The following is a 20,837-nucleotide window of genomic DNA, read 5'->3' as shown; positions in this document are numbered from 1 at the left end:
TTTGACGCAGGTTGGAAGATTTACCTTTTCTATGAAAATCTTACCCAACAGGCACACTCTCCAAGTCTGTCCTAGCTAGCCCAAGTGGGTACTGAAGCAGAACATGTTCCTAGTATCTCGACAGGTTCCAGGGGTAACTCCATTCTCTAGCAGACTCTCTAAGCAGAGTTCGCCTACCCGAAGATCACGAGTGGCAACTCAGCAGAGGAATTTTAGACGATAAACTTTCCCTCTGGGGCTATCCTCCTTTAGACTTGTTCGCCACAAACCAAAACTCACAATGCTCAGACTTCGCATCCGGGTTTCCCAACCCAGATCCAAGGAGGAAACGCCCTATGGATGAGCTGGTCAGGCAAATTTGCTCATGCTTTTCCACTTACACCGCTCCTCAGTAGAATAGTGCACAAAATGCACCAGGAATAAGCAACTGTAATCCTGGTTGCTTCAATGTGGGTGAGACAACCTTGGTTTCCACATCTGCTCAAACTGGCGATGTGCAACACAAGCTCCTGTGCCCCTTCAACATGCTCGCCCAACACTAGGGGACAACGTTGCACCCATATCTTCAATCTGTGAATTTAGCAGTTTGGCTCCTAAAGTTATAGTTTGGTCATTTAAAGCGACCTCAAAGGCGTATGGAAATCCTCAAGGAGGCATGTAATCCTAACACTAGACCCAGTTACTTTAACAAATGGAAAAGCTTTGTAATATGGTGCCAGTAAAAAAAAAAAAGTAAACCCTATTGAATGTGCTCCATCACATATTCTTCACTGAATGCTCCACTTACTAGACTTTGGCCAAGTATTCAACTCCATCAAGGTTCACCGAGTGGCTCTATCCGTGTACACCACTTCACCAACCAAGGTGTCTTGGTGGAAAGTCTCTGTTAAGGCTTTCATGGAGGGAGTAGAGACTTTACCCCCTCACCCATTTTCAACCCGCTCCAGGGTCTGATCTCAATGTGGTACACTCAAAGCTCATAGGTCCTCCCTTTTTGAGCCTATGCACAAATCCAGCCTTAAACACATAACGTACAAAACAGCTTTTCTGGTGGCCATCGCCTCCATAAGAAGAGCCTGTGAGCTACAAGCTTTGTCAGTGCATGACCCTGTCTTTGCTATCCACAAAAACAAGTTTGAACGAAGAACACACCCTAGGTTTCTCCCACGTTCATATCCAAGTTCCATGTTAACCAATCCATTGAACTACCCGCTTTCTTTAAAAAGCTTTCAAGCTCAGCTGAGAAGAACCTCCGTACACTAGATGTAAGGGCAGCGGTTGTTTACTATGTAAACATGACAAAACCACTAAGAAAAACAGAGCAACTGTTTGTGTCTATAGCACCTGGCAGGCAAGGTGATCACGTTAAAAAAAAAATAATAATAAAAAAAGCAGTCTCCAGATGGATAGTGAAATGCATACAGCCCTGCTACTCCCTATCAAGCAAAACTCCTTTTCACACTTTCACACCAAGCGCTCACTCTACCAGGGTTACAGGTGCTACTGTGGCCTTTATTGCAAACGTCCTTCTGGAAGCAATTTGCAAAGCAGCTACATGGAGTTCCATACATACTTTTCTCCAGCATTGGATCTTTCATGGATTCACATGGTGTGAATATTTCCCGCTGCCAGCTTTGGAGGTGGGTTCTTCCTGTGGGGACTGGTCCTCTACTCCTTCAGCCAAGAAATCGCCATTGCACCAGAGGGCACGGTCGGCTGATACAACACCTAAGCAGCAACGCACGGGGGATGGGGGGAGGGGGGGTCAGGCTGGCGTGAGATTTGCGGGGAAAAGGCAGTGAGTCTTCAGTGGCACGGCTGGTGCAGAGTAGTGCGGGGTTGGGCCAAGGCAAGTTTGCGCAAAGGGCAGATAAGCCCAAGGACTTGGGTTGACGGCCGCAGAGGCCTACGGAACCGACTAACAAGGCCTCAGCATCAGACAAGGAGAAGTCTAGTCTCGTACGTCGTCCTCGTCGACAAAGAAGTAGTCTTCCAAGGACAGGCGTCACTCCTCTTCAGGCCATGAGTCATTGAAACACTGTTCCAAGTCCTCGTCCAAGCTGCCCTCTTTTCTGCCTAAGAGGTGTCGTGCCAAAGTCTGCGCTGACGGCTGCTCTGTTATCGCCAGTTCCACCCACTACAGCCTCCTCGACGAGGGACCTTCCATCGACGACCGCTTGAACATCTGCGACCCCGTGGACAATCCTGCTGGTGACGGCCCATCGAAGGTGGAAATGCATAAATCCACGGCAAAGCTGGTGGCCGATGTGAATCTGTCATCTCACGGGAATACCACATGGCAGTCGGGGGCAGGATTTACGTCCATACTCCCGATTGATATTCTCCAACATGAGCTGCCCTCAGCCTATGAGTTTGACTCTGATCCAGAGGAGGAAGTGCAGCAGTTTCTGGATGCTTCTGTTTTGGGCCGCAGCCTTCTCTTCGGTCCATGTCAGGGGGCCTGGAGGCTGTCCCGCCTCCATATCCTCTGGTCAATCCGGACTAGTTGCTCTTGATGCAGGTGCTGACTATGTTGCCATCGCTCCTCGGGCAGTTTGATGCCAGGCTCCCTGTGCCTCAGGCTTCGGCTGTTCCATTGTTGCAGGACTTGCCTATCCTTCCTCGTCTGAAGGATGTATGCGAAGCCCCTCGCAGTAGAGGGCCTCATCTCAGAGGGTCTTTCCCGGTTCGGCCTCCTCCGCCGTCTGCCAGGCCCTTCAGCCCTCCTCGAAGGGAATGGGAGCTGTTGGTGTCTGGACCGGACAGCGTTCCACAGGACACTCTCCTGTTATTCTTTGCGCCAGACAGGTGGATACCTGGGATACTGATATGGATCTGGATGCTCAGAGTAGCCCGGCCCAACCATCTTCACCGGATGATATTGGAGCCTTTCATGCCATGATGGCTAAGGCCTGTAACGAGTTTGGCTCATCCAGGAGGAGGAAAAGAGACTCCTTTTTTTTTTTCTTCCCATATGGCGAAGAGGAGGAAGGCAATCTTATCAATCCCCATATTGGACCATGTGTGGCAGGAAGGGCTTTGAACAATGCACCACCCATTTATGGACTCTGCGGTCAAGGGGTGCTTGTAGAAGAAGTTCAAGGCTCTGGAGTCCACTCCAAAGTGCCTGGTGTCGCAGCCCACTCCGGAGTCAGTTGTTTCGGTTGCAGCAAGTAGAAAGGCTCATATCCAGCACAAGTGTGCGACTCCCCCCGAAAATGAAGGCTGTAACTTAAGCTGGACATTTTTGGAAAAAAGATCCTCAGTGGGTGCTACTATGGTCAAAGCTACGAACCCGTTGGCTTTAATGGCGCAGTTCGACCGTGAGATGTGTCAGACATTGGCTCCTCGGTTGGACCACCTGCCAGAGCAGCAGCCGAAGGAGGCAATGCTTTTGGTTTGTAAGGGGAGGAAGCGTCGAATTATAGTATTAACATTGCAATCCACCTGGCAGAGACTGGGTTTAAGCAGATGAATAATGGGGAGGTTCTCTAGCATCAGGCCTTGCTTCGCTGTACTGATTTCCAGCCAGGGGTTCAGCACAAGGTGGTGGATATACCTTGTGAAAGGGAACATCTTTTCGGAGAGAATTTTGACGACTCGCTGAAGAACATGAAGGAAGACTCCGATACTTTGAGGTCCCTGGCAGCACTGCAGGGCAGGCGTTTTTTTTTTTTGCCCCTTTCGCTCCTTTTGTGGGGTCTCGGGGAATGCAAGGTTTGCAGGTTCTCGCGACAAGGGGTATGGTAGATCTACAGATTTCTCCCAAGGTTTCTGGCAGTCCTTCCTGTCTGCACAGTGGAACAAGAAGTATAAAGGACTCTCCTTTCAAAGAGGCAGTTGGTCCAAGCCTCAACAATGACTGCCACAAGGGCAGTCGACTAGAAGGGACGGTGGCACACCACCTTCATGAGTGGTGTTTGATCACGACAGACAGATGAGTGCTGGATGGAGTCCAATAGGGCCACTCGTTGGTGTTCAGGCGTCCGCAACTTACTATTCCACTGGTAAAGAGCTCAGCCACACCTACAGGTCTTGCGTCAGGCGGTGCATCTGGTGCTGCAAAAGGGGGCTATCGAGAGGGTCCCGGCGTCGGAGAGAGGAAGAGGAACCTACTCCTGTTTTTTGTTTTTTTTTAATAAAAAAGCTGACTGGAAAATAGCGCCCCTTTCTGGAGTTGCAGCTGCTCAACAAAAAATTCAGGATGCCAACGTTGCAAGACGTCATACGAACTGTTCAGCCGGGGGAATTTCTGGCATCATTGGATCTCGAGGATACATACTTTCACATCCCCGTGCACCCCAGGCATCGAACATTTCTACAGTGCATGGTTGGCAACGAGCATTACCAGTTTCTGGTTTTTCCCTTTGGCCTAAAGTCGGCTCCCAGGGCTTTCACCAAGTGCCTGGCTCTGGTGGCGGCTTACCTCTGCAGAAACGAACACCATGTTTATCCGTACTTGGACGACTGGTTGGTCATGGGGGCAATTCGCCAGCAGACGTCAATCTCTCAGCGCATCTATGCTCCTTTTACATTCAACTTTGGCAAATCCTGTCCGCCCTCAACGGATTTGGTTTTTCTGGGGCCTCATTTTCAAACTGCGCTCTATCAAGTCAAGCCGTCAAAGTAAAGGATTGCAAAGCTGTTGTCCCTGGTGGGCTCCTTTTTCCTGGGAACTTCAGTCACGGTCCACTTGTACATGTCTCTTCTCGGCACCATGGCATCCTGCAACCCACTCATACCGAATTGTCGTCTTTTCATGCGATCTCTACAGGAGTTTCTCGCTTCAAGGTGGTCCCAGTACAGCTAATGGAACTAAGTGACTCAATTTTGTCAGCGTTTTCCAACGATCCCTTGCAGTGCCGGAGTCCCCCAACGTACTCCCTTTTATCCCCACGCCTGAGGAACAGGAACAGTGAGATCTGCACGAACTGCGAAGAACCAACATCTTCTGCTGCATCTTGTTCTTCATATTAAGGTACTGTGCCAGCCCGATTGAGAGAACTTGCCTCTCGCGGTGAAAGTTTGTGGAACTTTCCCAACTTGCAGGCCTAATCAGCTTGTGACCCAACATGATTCTTTTTCATACAAACTACTTCTGAGAACTTTGGCAAAGACTTTACTGTTTACTGCGAGAACTGCTCTTTCCTATCAGAGACACTAGTCCATTGACTTTGGCCTAGCCCTATTGAACTGAATCGAGTCCTCTAGTGAACTTAAACTATTTGCACTGCCTAAGAAAGTAATTTTGATCTATTCTGCTAATGTGTGCCTTTTTACTCCCATTCAAAGTAACTGAAATGCCATTTTGCTCTTATTTCAGGGGAGCCTAATTTGTTCAGAAACGTATTGGTTTGGTATTGAAGTGTTTGTGTATAATAAGTTGCCTCCTCCTAGTGAATGTTTTCTAAATGATTGTGTAATAAGTATTTACCAAGAAACCTTGAGTGTAAGTGTCTTCTTGAACGACTGCGATTGTAAGACCTTTGTGTAACTTTTTACTGCTCACATTCGCTCTTGAGATTAGCCTGGCTGCTCGGCTCTCTACCACAAAACTGTGTTGTACAGACTTATACCAAAGGTTGGTTTTGCTTACACCTCTATCCTAATTGCATGTGGTGGTCCCAGAGGGTACTGCATGCAATTCTGCCTAACAGCGTTTCCGTGGACAGGCCTGTTCGCTTACGCGTTGCAGCGGTTTCCCCTGATCAGGAAAATTCAGATTTGCGAAGTTCCATGCAGGGTAATACTGGTGGCCCCGTTCTGGCCAAGACAGACCTGGTTCTCAGACCTTCTTCACCTAGCGGTGGACGACCCTCTTCACTTGGGGTCAGAGCCGGCCGGATCTTCTTTCGCAGAACAAGGGGAGCATGTGACATCACAACCCGGGCTCCCTCGACCTTGCAGCGCGGCTCCTGAATATTCTGAATTCGTAAACCTAAGGCTCCCTCAGGATTGGTGCTGCTTCTTGGCTGCAGCAAGAGCACCATCTACCAACGCGCCATACGCCTGTAAGTTGAAAAGGTTTTGTTTCTGGTGTTTGCAGCAGGTTTCACCTCCACAGTTCCTTCCTTACCTTCTACTGTTGGGGAAGGCGGGTCTGGCATTGTCGTCTATCAAGGTTCACACGGCAGCACTACTGTACACCTCTGTTCAGTGACAGATTGATTACACATTTCCTCAATGGCTTTTTCAGGATTTTCCCCCCAAAGTTTTCTCTGGTCTGGAGTCTCAACTTGGTACTCGCGGCCCTAATGAAACCACTGTTTGCGCCTATGTCAATGGTGGCTATAACATTTCTCACGTGGAAGGTCGTTTTTCTGGTGGCCATTACATCTGCCAAGCGGGTTTCGGAACTGCAGGCTCTGGTCATTGACCCTCCATACCTACATTTCATGAAAGACAAGGTTCTCCGCTTAAAATCTGAAGGGAAGCCGTGGGGGTGGGGCTATACACTGGACGTCCCATTGGTGTGGCCTAAAGCACACATAAAGATGTAGATGGGGCACTCGAGGTGTAAACCTTTTTCCATCAGAAAACCACTATATTAAAGTTACTGAGATTTCCCATCCTGATGACAGGAAATATTCACAGCATGTGAATCCACAAAAGATACCAACGCTGGAGAAATGGAGTTATAGGTAAACTACTCCCTTACTCAGCATTACTGCATTGACGCAGATTCACAGGTGCGACAAGCCCTGCTAAAATATCTATTTGCCACTATAATCTTCTTACAACCCACCACCTTGTGAATGCTGGCTTGCCCACACCCAGATAGAATTCTAAACGTTGGCCTGCGCCGCGTCCAGATAGAGTTGTGGGGGTCAACTGGTGCCACACAGGGACAGAACTGCAAATGCCAACATGCCAAAGGTCAGGTAACCCACTAACCAATATAAGCTTGAACTCTGAATACCTATCTCACTCAAACTCACACAACCATCTCTCGCACAACAAGCCGGACGCACTTCACAACACTGCAACAACACATAAGCCGGACCAACAGCACACGCGGCCTGTCACCGATCCAATACCCGCACCAAAACTCAGCATCTGGTGTATACCGGGTTGAAGCTGCCAACAGAACACCACTCCTCTCACTATCCTACTCCCTCTTCACCTTACTAACCCACCCCACCCTACCTCATTTACAGATCCGCCTTTACAGATCCGCCAGAGCGCCTGGGGACCAATTCCGTTGGTGACGGTGCACGGTACAAATACCTTTTAACATTTAACATTCTCCAGACAATGCTTGCTAGTCTATAGCATTTGATCTAAGCAGATCCACAAGCCTCAGAAGGGATACGTTACTCACCATAACCTTATTTCTGATGCTTTTATCTGCTTGTATTCACATGCGCCCACCCTTCCTCCCCTGTGGAGTAGAAGGTGCATCAATGTTTTCTGGCTCATCTACTCTTACCTACTTTATTACATCTGTACTCCTGCTACACTTCATGCTACCTCATGTCACAAACAAAACAATCTGAGGGACCTTGACGCATAAAGGACCATGGGTACAGGAGACATCACACTAGGGATAGTATTACTGGCAGGCCCTGTCAACATCCTGTTTCGAAAACAAATAATGTAATACTCTGTGGCTACCACTAGATGTTGTCCTATGCTTAGCATGTGAATCTAAGCAGATACAAGCATCAAATACGATTACAGTGAGTAATGTATCCCTAACAGCCTCTTAATGGGAACGTATTCTACGCATAAGCTATGTAAAATAGTAACCTTGGAATTGGAAAACAGTTAGAGGTAAGTAAGTTTTGATTAGCAAAGGTATTTATTTACGAAAGACTCTGGTATTGATGAGTCAGTTGGCCATGAGACTTTAAAACGATTTTGACTCTGATTTAAATTAACTTATTTTTTCTGTTTAGGGGTATAATTGGTGCCATGACCGAAATGTAGTAACAATATTTAGTGCACCCAACTATTGCTATCGCTGCGGCAACCAAGCTGCAATTATGGAACTTGATGACACCCTGAAATACTCCTTGTAAGTATAGTTTTATTAATGTATAATCCTTAACACATGGTTCTTCATATGGGGGCAGGGGATTTTAGAGCACTCCTTTTCCATTTCATGAAAACACTGAATGATAGTAGATGAATGGTATGAGATCCTTTACACTGACATTTTCCAAATGGTGGTTTTGGGCAAAAACAACTTCTTAAAAAGTCAATCCACAGAGGTAAGTTATTGAGATTAACGGGAACACTAAGGAACAAACCAGACTAGGAGTCTTAAGGGAGTAAGATGTCTAGTTTTAACCTCCGACTGAGCTGTAGCATACCTCATCTAAGAACTCGCAGACACCAGTCAGATAGGCTTCTTGAAATGCCCTTTGGCTCACCTTATGGTTCTGCTGAGGTATTTATGAAAAATACTTACTAATGGCTACTACTTCTGAAGATGCATTTTAAGATTTGTCCCATCTGCCACGCTGGAATCTTGGAATAGTGTTTCACATTATTGGGGATGCAACATCTATCCCAGTACAATGCTGCTTCTTTGTTTGATTCCGCTCTGATGTGTAGTTCCCCTTGATGGTGTCTTTTCAGATGCCTCACGTTGTCAATATTTGACTGGTACGTTGAGGCTCTGGATGCCAACAGTCTTCCGTTCATTAAAATGTTATTTCTATTCCAGAATAAGCATGCTTATTCTAGGTTTAAGCCCTTTTGATAAGTACTTATCAATGCCATCTGATGGATAACTGCCTGATGCATGTATCAATTATGGTTCTAAATCATTTAAGGCTTGTGCATGTTAAGGATTGGCCTCAAGGGAAAGATTGTCTTGCTAGGGTGTCCAGGACAGTCATTTCGCTCTGTTGAAAAAGCATAAAGGTTTTTCATTAGGCATGAATAAAGATTGCCCTGGCACAAAAACCTCTGTAGAAAGTATGTTTGGTGAATTGAGACAGCATTTCTACCTACACCACAATGTCAGTTTTACAGTAAGGTCTTGTGTCCTTGTGATGCCATACTATTTGTTGCTGGGAATGTCCATAATAATTGGTAAGAGCAAAATAAGGTTTTCATCAGAGCAGAAAATATTTGAGAGCTTGCAGCTTAGCTGTGCCCAGTGGTTAAAGGATCAACTGGTGATCTTTTTGCTCTAGCTGCCTAGTAGTCTGGTACTAGAGCACTGTGCTGATCTTTACTGTCAGAACAGGTCAGAATAGGTCACTGAGAAGAGGTGGGACCAGTCAAGCTTCAACTCCTTTTTGGTTGAGCGCTATCTTCTGTGCATCCAGACAGTGCCCAGGTTCGACAAGGTAAAGATGCAGACCATTGTGTTGTAGAGGTAATTTGGTCTTAAAGGGGGTTGAATGCCACTTGTGCCAGTGTTCAGAGGGACAGACGTCAAACCCACATATTCCCCTGCCAACTGCCTCTTCTATGTTAAATATAGCTAGAATGATAAACTCTAGGGATGGGAGTAATGGTGGTTAAAGGCTTAATATGCACAATATAAAATACATCTATATTGCTTGCTGTGCAAAGAAAAGGAAATTCCTGGGTAGTAAAACAAATACCCCCTGCAATACTGAAATCTTAAAACACGACCTTGTCAAGTTGTGCTCATTGTAGAGTTCAGGGTAAAGTGTGGCCTTCCACACCACAGTTGCCCAAGTTAGGATACAAATGGTGCCAAGTCAATGGCATAAATACAGTAGTGTGAGGACAATGGACAAGTGCTCATGGTGATAGGAACTGTTTGTTTTGAAAATAGTTTTGGCAGTCCAAGAACATTGCCGTCATAGTCTACAGTTGAGCAACAAAGCAAGTGAAAGGTGTTACGCTCACCTGGTCTCTGTGGGGCCGTTGGGGCACGGTTGGAGCCTTCCCTCGGCTTGGCTCCCCAGTATCGTCTGTCTTCCCCAGCAGCTGCAAAGTATGCTGTTTTGGATGCTGGTATTGGCCCTGGGAGGAGATGAGGCAATGAGAATGGCGTGGAGGTGTTACGAATTCCCTCAACACTTTCGTGCCAAAACGTAGTGCGCAAGAGTTTTCCCATGCAAGCTCACTTGTTATTTTGTAATGCCGAGCTCTCCGTCCTGCTTCCTTCAGCAGGGGCGCGTAGAGTGGGCCTAGTTGCTTCACTGGCCCACGAAAGTGGCGATCCAGACCAGCTGCAACCAATTCACTTGAAAGGTAAATCTTTGGTTATGGTTATTGTTAGTTTATAATAACGTCTTTGGCAAAGAGTCTTTTGACTGGATGGTAAGTAATAATAATTCTTGCAATGTCTTTGCTCTTCCCTATAGCTGTGAAGATGGTGAATCGGAAGCGTGGAGTGGATCCGGGGATTCCCTTGAGGATGATGGACTCTCAAAGTCAACAGGTAAATTGGCCGTTATAATGGAATTCAAGTCTCTGGTATGGTGCGGCCAAGAGTTTATAAGATTTCTAAACTGTTGTGTCTTTCGCCTTGTAGGAGCGGTCTGATGGTGTGGAGCAGAGTCTGGATGCTTGAAGGCAGTTCTGCGGCGCCGGATGAAGATACCGCGATGAAGAGGAGAAGAAGCGAAGCTCCCGTGTTGCTGGAAGTCCGGATCAGGTGAGGAAAGGCTCTGACTTTGATGGCGATGGAATGCAGGTAAGATGCGCGCACTGCAATGGAGCGCTGGAATCAGTTAGGGTACGCCTTCAGCGATGGAGCGGTTGGAATCGGGTGAGATGGTCTTCAGAGATGGAGTAACAGGAATCGAGGAGAGGAACAGCGGTAAGCATCATGCTGCAAAGCACAATAACGTGAAGCAAAGGCATGTGGTTTGGCTGGCCTTATATAGGCTGGCTCTGGCCCCTCCCTTTGGCCCCGCCTTTTGACTCCACCTTGCCCCTCCCAAGGACTCTGGCACGTGCCTCCCAATGATGTACTATGGCCACGCACGGCCCTGATGCATGTGCTTGAGGCACAGGGTGTGCAAAGCACACCTTTCTATGAGCCTGGCGCCAGAGGCCTGGGCCCTTGCCCAATGGCCATGACGGCACTCCCCCGCAAGGCCCCTCTCACAGGCATCCCTCTCCCCGGTCCAGGTTTGGTGGGATTGTTACGGTGAAATCGCCTGATTAGTCGAGGTGCATGGACAAATTCCATTGGTTCCAAAGTGTGATCTTGAGGTCCATAACCTTCCCAATCAATTAAATGTATAGTTTTCCTTGTACCCTTTTTGAATACAGTATGTGTTTAACCTCGTACTTAGGTTCTCCTTCGATAATTTCTGGCTCCGGAGGTTTTTGCATCCTAGTTTCGGGCTTCACAGGCTTCAGGAGAGAAACATGAAACACTGGATGAATTTGCATGTTGGCGGGTAGATCTAGTTTTACCACAGCCGGGTTGACCATGGCCTTGACGTGAGAAGGTCTGAGATATCTGGGAAGGAAGGCTCTAGGTCCTTTTTAATGGTATATTTCTTGCAGCCAACCATACTTTATCCCGAATTAATGGTAATGTGGGGCTTCTCTTCTATGCCTGTCAGCAAACTTCGTTTGTTGCTCCTTGGCTTTAGTTAAATTCTTGGTTGCTTCCTTCAGAGTTTGAGTAATTGTTTTATGTAGGGAGGTGATTGCTGGCATTTCTAGCTCATCAAGCGGGTCAAAGGAGGACGTCCGGGGATGCTGACCATTCATGATATAGAATGGGGTTTGTCCAGTACTAGTCTGGACGGAGTTATTGTACGCAAATTCAGTTAACCAGAGAATGTCCTTCCAGGATTCTTCGGTCTGCTGCAGCATGCATCTCGGGTATTGTTCTAGCGTCTGGTTAGTTCTCAGCTTGACAATTGGTTTGGGATGGCGACTGGTGGAGAGGCAAAGGTCAATTTGCGCTATCTTGCAACAACTCCTCCAAAATGCTGAGACAAATTGCGTTCCTCAATCAGAAATCAATACCGAAGGGAAACAATGTAGTTTGATTATCTATTCCAGGAATACAGTTGCCAGAGTTCCAGCAATAGGAAGTCCTCTGAGGGGAATAAAGTGTGCCATCTTGGAGAATAAATCTACCACCACTAAGATTGTGTCAAAGCCATCGCAGGGAGGTAAATCTGTAATAAAGTCCATGGATAATGTATGCCAAGGGACTGGTGGTATAGCTAGTGGACGCAATAATCCTGCAGGACTTGACTTGGGATTTTTGTTGTGCACAAACTCCGCAGGTTGAAATAAATTGGACTACATCCTTTCTCCAGGTTGGCCACCAATAATTCTTCCTGATTTTGGCTAGAGTCTTAGTAATTCCGGGATGCCCCTCCACTAATGACTCGTGGTCATTTGCAATAACCTTGTTTTGAGTTTCTTTGTCTTTGATGTATAGTCTCTCCCCTGGAAATAGGGTAAGTTGCCCTTAATGGAGTACTGGTTCCCCTTGTCTAACCGATCTTGTTGAGTGGCTTGGTCCATTTGAGACTGGGGGTCGATCTTCAAATCTTCCCTGCATGCGTTTACTGCAATCTGATTTTGAATTCCTCTTCTGGAATGATGGATACTGGTTCTGATGGTATGAATGCGTCTTTATCCTCTCCCATTCGCGACAGAGCATCAGCCTTTCCGTTACGCACTCCTGGTCGATATGTGATCACAAAATCGTACTCCGCAAGGAAGAGAGCCCAGCAAAGCTGACGAGAAGATTGGGCCTTGGCAGTTTTCAAATATTGCAGATTACGGTAATCCGTGATAAGTGACAGTATGTATAGCTCCTAGGAGATGGTGTCTCCAAGTTTTAAGAGCCCCTTTGATTGCCAGTAATTCTTTGTCGGTTATGGCATAGTTCTTTTCTGGTGCTGTAAACTTACGAGACCAAAATGCTATGGGGTGTAACTGCCACGTGTCCGGATCCTTTTGCGATAACACCGCCCCATGGCCACACTGGAGGCATTGGTCTCAACAATATAGGGCAGATCGGGTCGGGGATGCCGAAGGACGGTTGCTGAAGTGAAAGCAGATTTCAATTCCAGAAAGGATTTTTTGGCATTGGGAGACCAATAAAACTTCTTTTTTGTTAAGTGACAGGATGAACAATTTGGGAAAATCCTGGGATGAATCGCCGATAGAAATGAGCAAATCAGAGTACGCTCTGCACTCCCTTGACCGATGACTGGGATGGCCACTGAAGAATAGCCTCTACCTTACGAGTGTCTATGTGCACCCCTCGTAGGGTAAGCATGAAGCCCAAGAACTCGACATCCATGACATGAAAGGAGCATTTTTCCAATTTGGCAAACAGTCGATGTTGGCAGGGTTATTCCAGAACGGCTTGTACATGCCCCACATGGTCTTCTTTGGATGCTGAATAGATGAGGATGTCATTGATGTAAACTAGGACACAGACTTCCATCAATTCGTGGAGTACATGGTTCATAAAGAACCAAAATGCTGCTTGTGCGTTGCATAACCCAAAGGGCATGACCTGGTACAAAGTCTGTACTTGGTTCTGAATGCCGTTTCCATTTGTCGCCTTTTTTTTCACGCTTACCAAATGGTAAGCGCTCCATAGGTCCAATTTTGTATAGATTCGAGCATTCTTTACTTGGTAAAGTAGTTCGGGAATGAGCGGCAGAGGGTACCTATTCACAGTAATCTGGTTTAATGCCCTATAATCTATACAAGTTTTGAGGTCCGCTTCTTTGGCACGAAGAAGAGCGCTGAAGAGTCCGGGGACTTGGACGGACAAATGAACCCATTAGCTAAGTACTGATCCTAGGTATGTTCTTGGGTGCTGATTTTCTTGCTCAGTCAGAGCGTAGATTCTGCTGCAGGGAATTGGTGCTCCTGGGACCAGATTGATTTGGCAGTCATCAATTCTATGAGGAGGCAGGGTGTTGGCTTGTTCTTTTTGGAACACGACCACAAAATCTTGACATTTGGAAGTTAATGAACCAACAATTCCTAAAATGGATTTACCTTCGAGTTGCAGCTTCCTCTCGCCTCTGGGGTAACAGCTTTTTGCACATTCCTGATGGAAGGTCCGCTTCCTGATGCGCCAGTCAATCCTTGGGTTATGGGTTTCAAGCCACGGCATTCCGGGGATTATTTGGAACTGGGGGGCCCCTACAAAATCAAACGAAATGCTTTACTGATGACCATCCTTACATGTCAGCATTACCTTGTCGGTGTGTTGAGTTAATGGCCCCGAAGACAGCTGTGAGCCATCCACGGCAGTGACGTTTTCTGAGTGTGGTTTTTGCTGAAGTGGAAGGCCCATCTGTGCAGCCAAATCCTGATCGATGTAATTCCCCACAGCACCACTATCAATGTAGGCTTCCAGGGCATGGACTCTTGAAGGTTGTTGGTTTTGGGGTATTCGTACCGGGATGACCAGGTGGGAGGTCTGTACTACTTTCTTAATTCTGCTCGACAAGTTGACCCCTACACTTGCCGGGCGTCCGAGTTTTCCAACTTCTGTTCCTTTGCTTCGGTTTTATTGTCCGTGGCCCCTACCATTTTCTTGGGAGGGTTTAACAGGGCAATCTCGCAAGAAATGTCCATCTTTACTGCAATACAAAGTTGTCTCCTTTTCTCGCTCAGCCTTGGAAATGGGAGCTCGCAATCTCCCAATTTGCATGGGTTCGGTAGCTTTGTGAGCCTTGGTTTGACTGTGCCGAGGTCTCAGGTAAACTGACCTCCCTTCTACCCTTGTGTGATCCATTTTTCGGTCTTGTAGACGATGGTCCAGTTGCACATATATTCCGCACAACACTCTGGCGGATTGACCACTTGAGGTAGTACATCTTTTAACTCACCCCGTAGCCCTCAGTAAAATAGTGTGGTTCTTTTCTCCTCCAGCCAATTAGTCTGTGCTATGAGGCGGTTGAAGGTGGCAATGTAAGTCAATAAGTCATGGCTCCCTTAAATAATAATAATAATAATTAGGCTTTTATATAGCGCTACAAACCCTCAGGTATCTGAGCGCTGCTTATTATTACCCACGGTGTGTGGTGCTCATTTATCGACCTCGGAAGGATGAAAGGCTGAGTTTGGCCCCGCCGGGATTCGAACCTGCGTTAACAGGCTCTGCACGGGTGTCAAAGCGGGCGCTCTACTCGCTGTGCCACTTGACCCTTGTCTAAGATAGTAATTAGTTGTCTAATACTTGTCCTTGGGTGTGCCTGGCAAACAGTTTTTCCAATTCCCGTTGGAATTCCCCAAAGTTCCAAGTATTGGATCGTCCTGGGTTACTAATGGGATGGACCAGTCGGCTGCACAACCTCCCAAATAGGAAAGTACAAAAGCCCCCCTTGCGATGTCGTTGGGGAATGCTCCGGGTCGTGGAGACAGCACTGGTTCAAGAACACAGCGTATTTGTTCGGGTCGCCGAAGAAGCGTTCTCGAGGAGCCAGTTGGTCTGCCCCCGGGAGTACCACTTGCACTGGAGGTGATGGCTGGGGCAACGGGGTTGGTGTATTCCCGGGTAACGCAACTTGTCCTGCATGTGTCTGGAGCATTTGTCTTGCCAGCCCATCTGTCCGCTCTCGGGCTACTATGAGGTCTCTTCTCAAGGAATTAGTCTCTTGTCTTGAGGCATGCACTTCAGCCCGCACCTCCCCCAGTAATTGGGCTAATTGGTCAGTTTCAGAGGTTTCCATTAGCAGTCTGACGGTGTGGAGCAGAGTCTGGATGCTTGAAGGCAGTTCTGCGGCGCCGTATGAAGATACCGCGATGAAGAAGTGAAGCTCTCGCGTCACTGGAAGTCTGGATCGGGTGAGGAAAGGCTCCGACGGCGATGGAATGCAGGTAAGATGCACGCACAGCAATGGAGCGGCTAGAATCAGTTAGGGTGCGCCTTCAGCGATGGAACGGCTGGAATCGGGCAAGTGCGCCTTCAGCGATGGAGCGGCTGGAATCAAGAGGAGGAACAGCAGTAAGCGTCATGCTGCAAAGCAGAATAACGCGAAGGAAGAGCATGTGGTTGGGCTGGCCTTATATAGGCTGGCTCTGGCCCCACCTTGTGGTTCCACCTTGCCCCTCCCAAGGACTTTGGCACGTGCCTCCCAATGATCTATGGCCACGCCCGGCCCTGATGCCCATGCTTTAGGCACAGGGTGTGCAAAGCATTTGCATTTGGACCCTGGGGGTGATGAAGGCCTGGGCCCTTGCCCAATGGCGATGACAAAAGGAAGGGTTGCCTGCAGAAATGGAATCTTTAAAGTTAAGTTGTTTAGTCTGAAGCAAAGGTGTCCTGAGGGAGTAAGGTCAAGCTGTCCGATAGCCCACCTGTTCAGACAGTAGCCTAGAGATGCAGACCATGCAAGTATGGGGTTCCTAGGTACTGTTGGGTACGAATTTCAGATTTATGATAAACCTTCCTGACCTGTTAACCCCAGAACTTTTGCTTGGACTTGGTAATTATTTTTCCTTGTCCCTAGGTGAGTGGAAATCTTCTTCCCCACTCACCTAGTCTTTTACTCCTTTTATTGGTGACCTTTTTACGTCTCTCCAAAGTGTGTGATTGGAGTTAGTTTCCTATAACATTTGGCCTTTGGCTGGGTTGCCTCTTTGGGCTTCATTTAATTACTCTTATTCCCCTTTACATTAATTCTGGCGAGCCAGCACACCCCATCTCATGTGGAGTGTTGGGGCGATGCAATGTATCCCTGTTAGGCAAGATTGTGTGCAGTATCCTTTGGGCGACTACAGCAACCTTGTCCTCCTGGCAATAGGTAACCCAACCTTTGGTATAAGTCTGTACTACACGGGTTGGTAGTGTGGCTGAGCAGCCATGCTGATCTCAGGAGGGGTCAATGTGAGCAGTGGGGTTGTAGCACAGTTTCACAGTCAGTTGTTCAAATAAACACTCAAGGTTTCTTGATTAAACGATTATTAAACAGTTATAAAAGCCTTCATCAGAAGGAAGAAAGATATGTAACACTTCAAAATATACTTCAAAACACACTTAGTTACTCTAATCAGATGATACCCATTGGGGATGGCACACAGACACTTCCTACACTATCAGGTGACTTAAATAGCTAGGACACAGTAGACATTGATTTATCACTGGTACACTTGGAGCAATACTGAGGTTGGTGCAAAGGTTAGATTGGGGAATAAAATAAAAGATTAACAATTCATAAACTGGGCAGTACTTTTTGAACCCTCAAATGCAAAGTGAATGCAGCCCTTTCCTTGGGGGGTGCGGGGAAGGTTAAGGCAGAGTCAGAGGTCAGAATAGTCTCTCAGGGAGCCAGAACAGCCAATTTTAGTTGAGCAAAGTCTAAGGGAGATTAAGGTCTTCTTTGCAGGTAAGAAAGTCTTGCACAATGTTTGTAGAAATGAAATCGCTTGAAGGGCCACACGCTTGGGAGGTTTGTGAGGGGCAAAGCTGCAAGCAACTCTGCAAGGGCAACCAAGACAAGTTTCAACTGATAACAAGTAAGGCTACAGCACAAGAGGTAAGTCCTCTTAACTTTACAGTAACGTTTGTTAGAAGAAATGGTTCCAGCTGGCTTCTGTTCCTGTACAGCTCTGCAGATCCTGGTGTTCCTGGGCCTCAGTCGTGGGGATAGAGGGAGGACGTCTGGGGACTCCTGCACTGTAATGGGAAGGTCGGCAGCAGCAATGGGCAAACTTCAATTCAGCGGAACTTCGCTGTTTCAGCTCGGATCTTCCTAAAACACGCGTCCATCTTAAAAGCCATGCCCTCGGTTTGGTGTTCCTTTCCATGGCACTTCAGGTTCCAGCAGCAGTGGGAGTACAGTCCGCTCCGAGAGGCTTTTCAAACCACTTGGGGGTAGATTGGCCCACCAACCCGGGGGGAGAAGTCCTTGCAGGGCTTCTCTAGTCGAAACAAATTCAGAGCTTCAGCACAGCAGCAGGGCTTCACCGGGCAAACCAACGGTCCAGGAGTTGCAGCAGGCATCTCTTCCAACTTCCTTCGTCCAGTGGTCGACTCTGCCTTCCAAGCCAAAAAGCCTCAACTTTTGTGCAGGTTTCTCCCATTCATTCCAGCCTAGCATTCCTGTAACCAAGGGGATTAAGCACAGGGAGTTTCGGGCACCTTCCTCACTTAATACCGCTTACAGACATACTGGAGCCAAAAAGGGCTTCACTCGTGAATCCTGCCAAAGACAAAACTAACAAAGGGACCGGTTATTGCAAATTTTCTGAAATTTGCTAATTCCCTCTACCTTAAAGACCCCCCCAGCAACTTTGCTGGATTTTTAGGACTTGGTTTTTTTTTAACCTGGAGAGAACGACCCTTCCCCCCACCCCCCACTCTCTAAAGTATTTTAATGTGATTTTGTACTGTTTCCTTTGGCTGTGGAATCTGACAAACTCCATAGGAATCCTCTTTTACATTGTGTCACATAGCACCTTCAGTGCAGTGACAGAGGGAAGTCTTTCAGATTTCCCAAAGGTTTAAATACCTTCTCTGAGATAAACAACCGTTTCTCATTACAGTAAAGTGAAATTGACTTTACTTACATTTGTAACTTTCTTTTGTAAGACTCCTTTTTGCCAGCCATGGCCGGAGATGAACTTGGTGACGGACACCTCACTCACGGGGTGGAGAGCCCACACCAACAAACTGACAATCAGCAGTCTTTGGTCTCCATTGAATTCCAAACTACACATCAACCTTTTGGAGCTGAGGGCCTTTCTGCCCTCTGTACAGAGAAAAAAATGTCCCGATAATGACAACACAGTGGCCGTGTACTACCTCAACAAGCGAGGAGGTGTAGGGTAACTTCCACTGTGCAAAAAGGCAATGCAGTTCTGGTTCTGGGCAATCAATTCAAGAAGGAATCTCCCCATCAGCAGCTCACCTAGCCGGAGAGAACACTGCCGGGACACTGTGAGCAGGCAGAGCAGAGTCTATAACGAGTGTGACTTAGATAAGGACATCCTTCAAGAAATCTTGGACCTTTGGGGAACCCCTCAAGTGGATCTGTTGACGACCAGTGTCAACAGGAAGTGCAAACTGTACTGCTTCAGGTAATTTCCCCCAAGAGGAGCTATAGGGGACGCGTTTGTAGTGGACTCTTGTACGCGTTTCCTCCAATCCCCGTCATCCCTCGTGATCAGGAGGTTGAGAAAGTTTGGGAAATCCATGATACTAATTGCTCCAGATTGGGTCAGGACGTCGCGGTACCCTGACCATTTGACCATTTGAACATGTCCATCTGCCCTTCAGAGCGTCTTCCGGAAAGAGAGGACCTTCTCTTGCGCGAGTAGGGTTGGGTTCTCTGTCCAGGGATCAAGACTCTAAACCTTCACGCATGGTTTCTGAGAGGTTGAGATATAAGGGTTGAGACTTCAACAATGACGTAATGGAGATCTTGCTTTCGGCCAGAAGGCCAGCAAAAAAATCTTTGTGCTGCTGTTGAAACAGAAGTTAATGCAGGGATAAGAATGTGGATCCTTTTTCTTTGTGATACACCTACAGTACTTTATTTTTTGTTACAATTGGTGAATCTGGGGCTCCAGATTGGAACAATCAAAGGTTACCTGGCGGCGCGGTCTATTTTCAAGCGCTCTTCAGAGGAGGATTCATATTTTAAAATCCCTTTGTTCAATTCCTAACGGGTCTTAATAATGTGTTTCCTCCAATTCCATTCCATGTCCCTATATGGGATCTTAACCTGTTAACATTTCTGACATGCATTCTTTTTGAGCCAATACATTCATGCCCATTAAGACTTAACTTTGAAAATTGTTTTGCTTATAGCAATAATGTCAGCCCGCAGGGTAAGCGAGTTGCAGGCACTTTCCTGTAAACCCCCACACACTGTTTTTCTCCGGGTCAAACCTTTTCTACCTAAGGTAGTCTCCAACTTTCACTTGTCGCGAAAGATAATTTTGCCAACTTTCTACTCATCTCCGCATCCTGTAAAGGAGGAAGAAAGATTACATAATCTGGACCCCAAAAGGGCTGTTGGCTTTTATATATCGATGTCCAAAATGTATCAAAATTATTCATTGGCTATACAGGTCCTACATTGGGTTTAGTTGTGACAAACCGACCCTATCCAGATGGATCATCCTGGTTATTGGGGAATGTTATAGGTTAGTGGGCAAAGACCCCCCGGAAGGCTTGAGAGCACATTCCACAAGGGGCATGGCAACCTCTACTGCTCTCAGAGGTGTTCCAGTAAAAGACATATGTGCAGCGACCACTTGCTAGTCTGTTCAGTTTTGTAAAACATTACTGCTTGGATTCATCTTACAATCAAGGACAGTTTGGGAAAGCGGTCCTTCATTCAGTCCATGATAACGGTTAAGAACGAAATAAAATTCACCACCAAATTATTATGCATTTGGGAGTCTATCATAAGATCAGGAATACATGGGAGGACACAAGCCATACGAAGAACAAGTTACCCGTGGTGACGGTCTTGCGATTGGATGTTCCTCCCACTTATTCTTCATCACCCCTCCAATCCTACCCCACTGTAGAATTTACGTGTCTTTACACTTTGCGCTTTCGTGCAGCCTACGGTGTATGGTACGCCTGATAATTCCTCTACAAGAGGGGAAAAACAGAACTGAAGCTAAATGGCGCTGTGTGCGCTAATTATATTAATGATGATGTTGACGGTCGAACAGAGGCCCTTGAGGGACGTAGACTCGACGAGACCGCACACAGCACCCCTTGTCGGATCATTCTGAAGAAGCTGAAGCTGGAAAGTTATTTCTCATAAGTTGAGGAATACATGGGAGGAACATCCAAGTGAAAGAACGTTACCAAGGATAAGTAACGTGTTCTTGTCATGCTCTGTGCTGGTATGATTGCCTGGTTGAAACAGGGCAATTCCTGCAAACATTTCTATTTGCAAGCTACTAGCCAGACACACTCACCCTCGTAATTC

General features: G+C 47.0%; 1 protein-coding gene across 2 annotated transcripts in view; it reads left to right on the top strand.

The window, feature by feature from the left end:
* PPP2CA (protein phosphatase 2 catalytic subunit alpha) overlaps nt 1–20,837 on the top strand; it is a 197,814-nt gene that overhangs the window by 159,412 nt on the left and 17,565 nt on the right. For both annotated transcript variants that reach the window (XM_069652553.1, XM_069652554.1), the window contains exon 6: nt 7,899–8,017. In XM_069652553.1, coding sequence (XP_069508654.1) covers nt 7,899–8,017 — 119 coding nt within the window. The remainder of the gene's footprint in view (nt 1–7,898; nt 8,018–20,837) is intronic.

The sequence above is a fragment of the Ambystoma mexicanum genome, chromosome 3p (assembly GCF_040938575.1).
Source record: "Ambystoma mexicanum isolate Mex_15411 chromosome 3p, UKY_AmexF1_1, whole genome shotgun sequence".
NCBI classification, from domain to species: domain Eukaryota; kingdom Metazoa; phylum Chordata; class Amphibia; order Caudata; family Ambystomatidae; genus Ambystoma; species Ambystoma mexicanum.
Note: the sequence above shows the minus strand (reverse complement) of the source record. Positions and strands in the feature narration are given on the sequence as shown.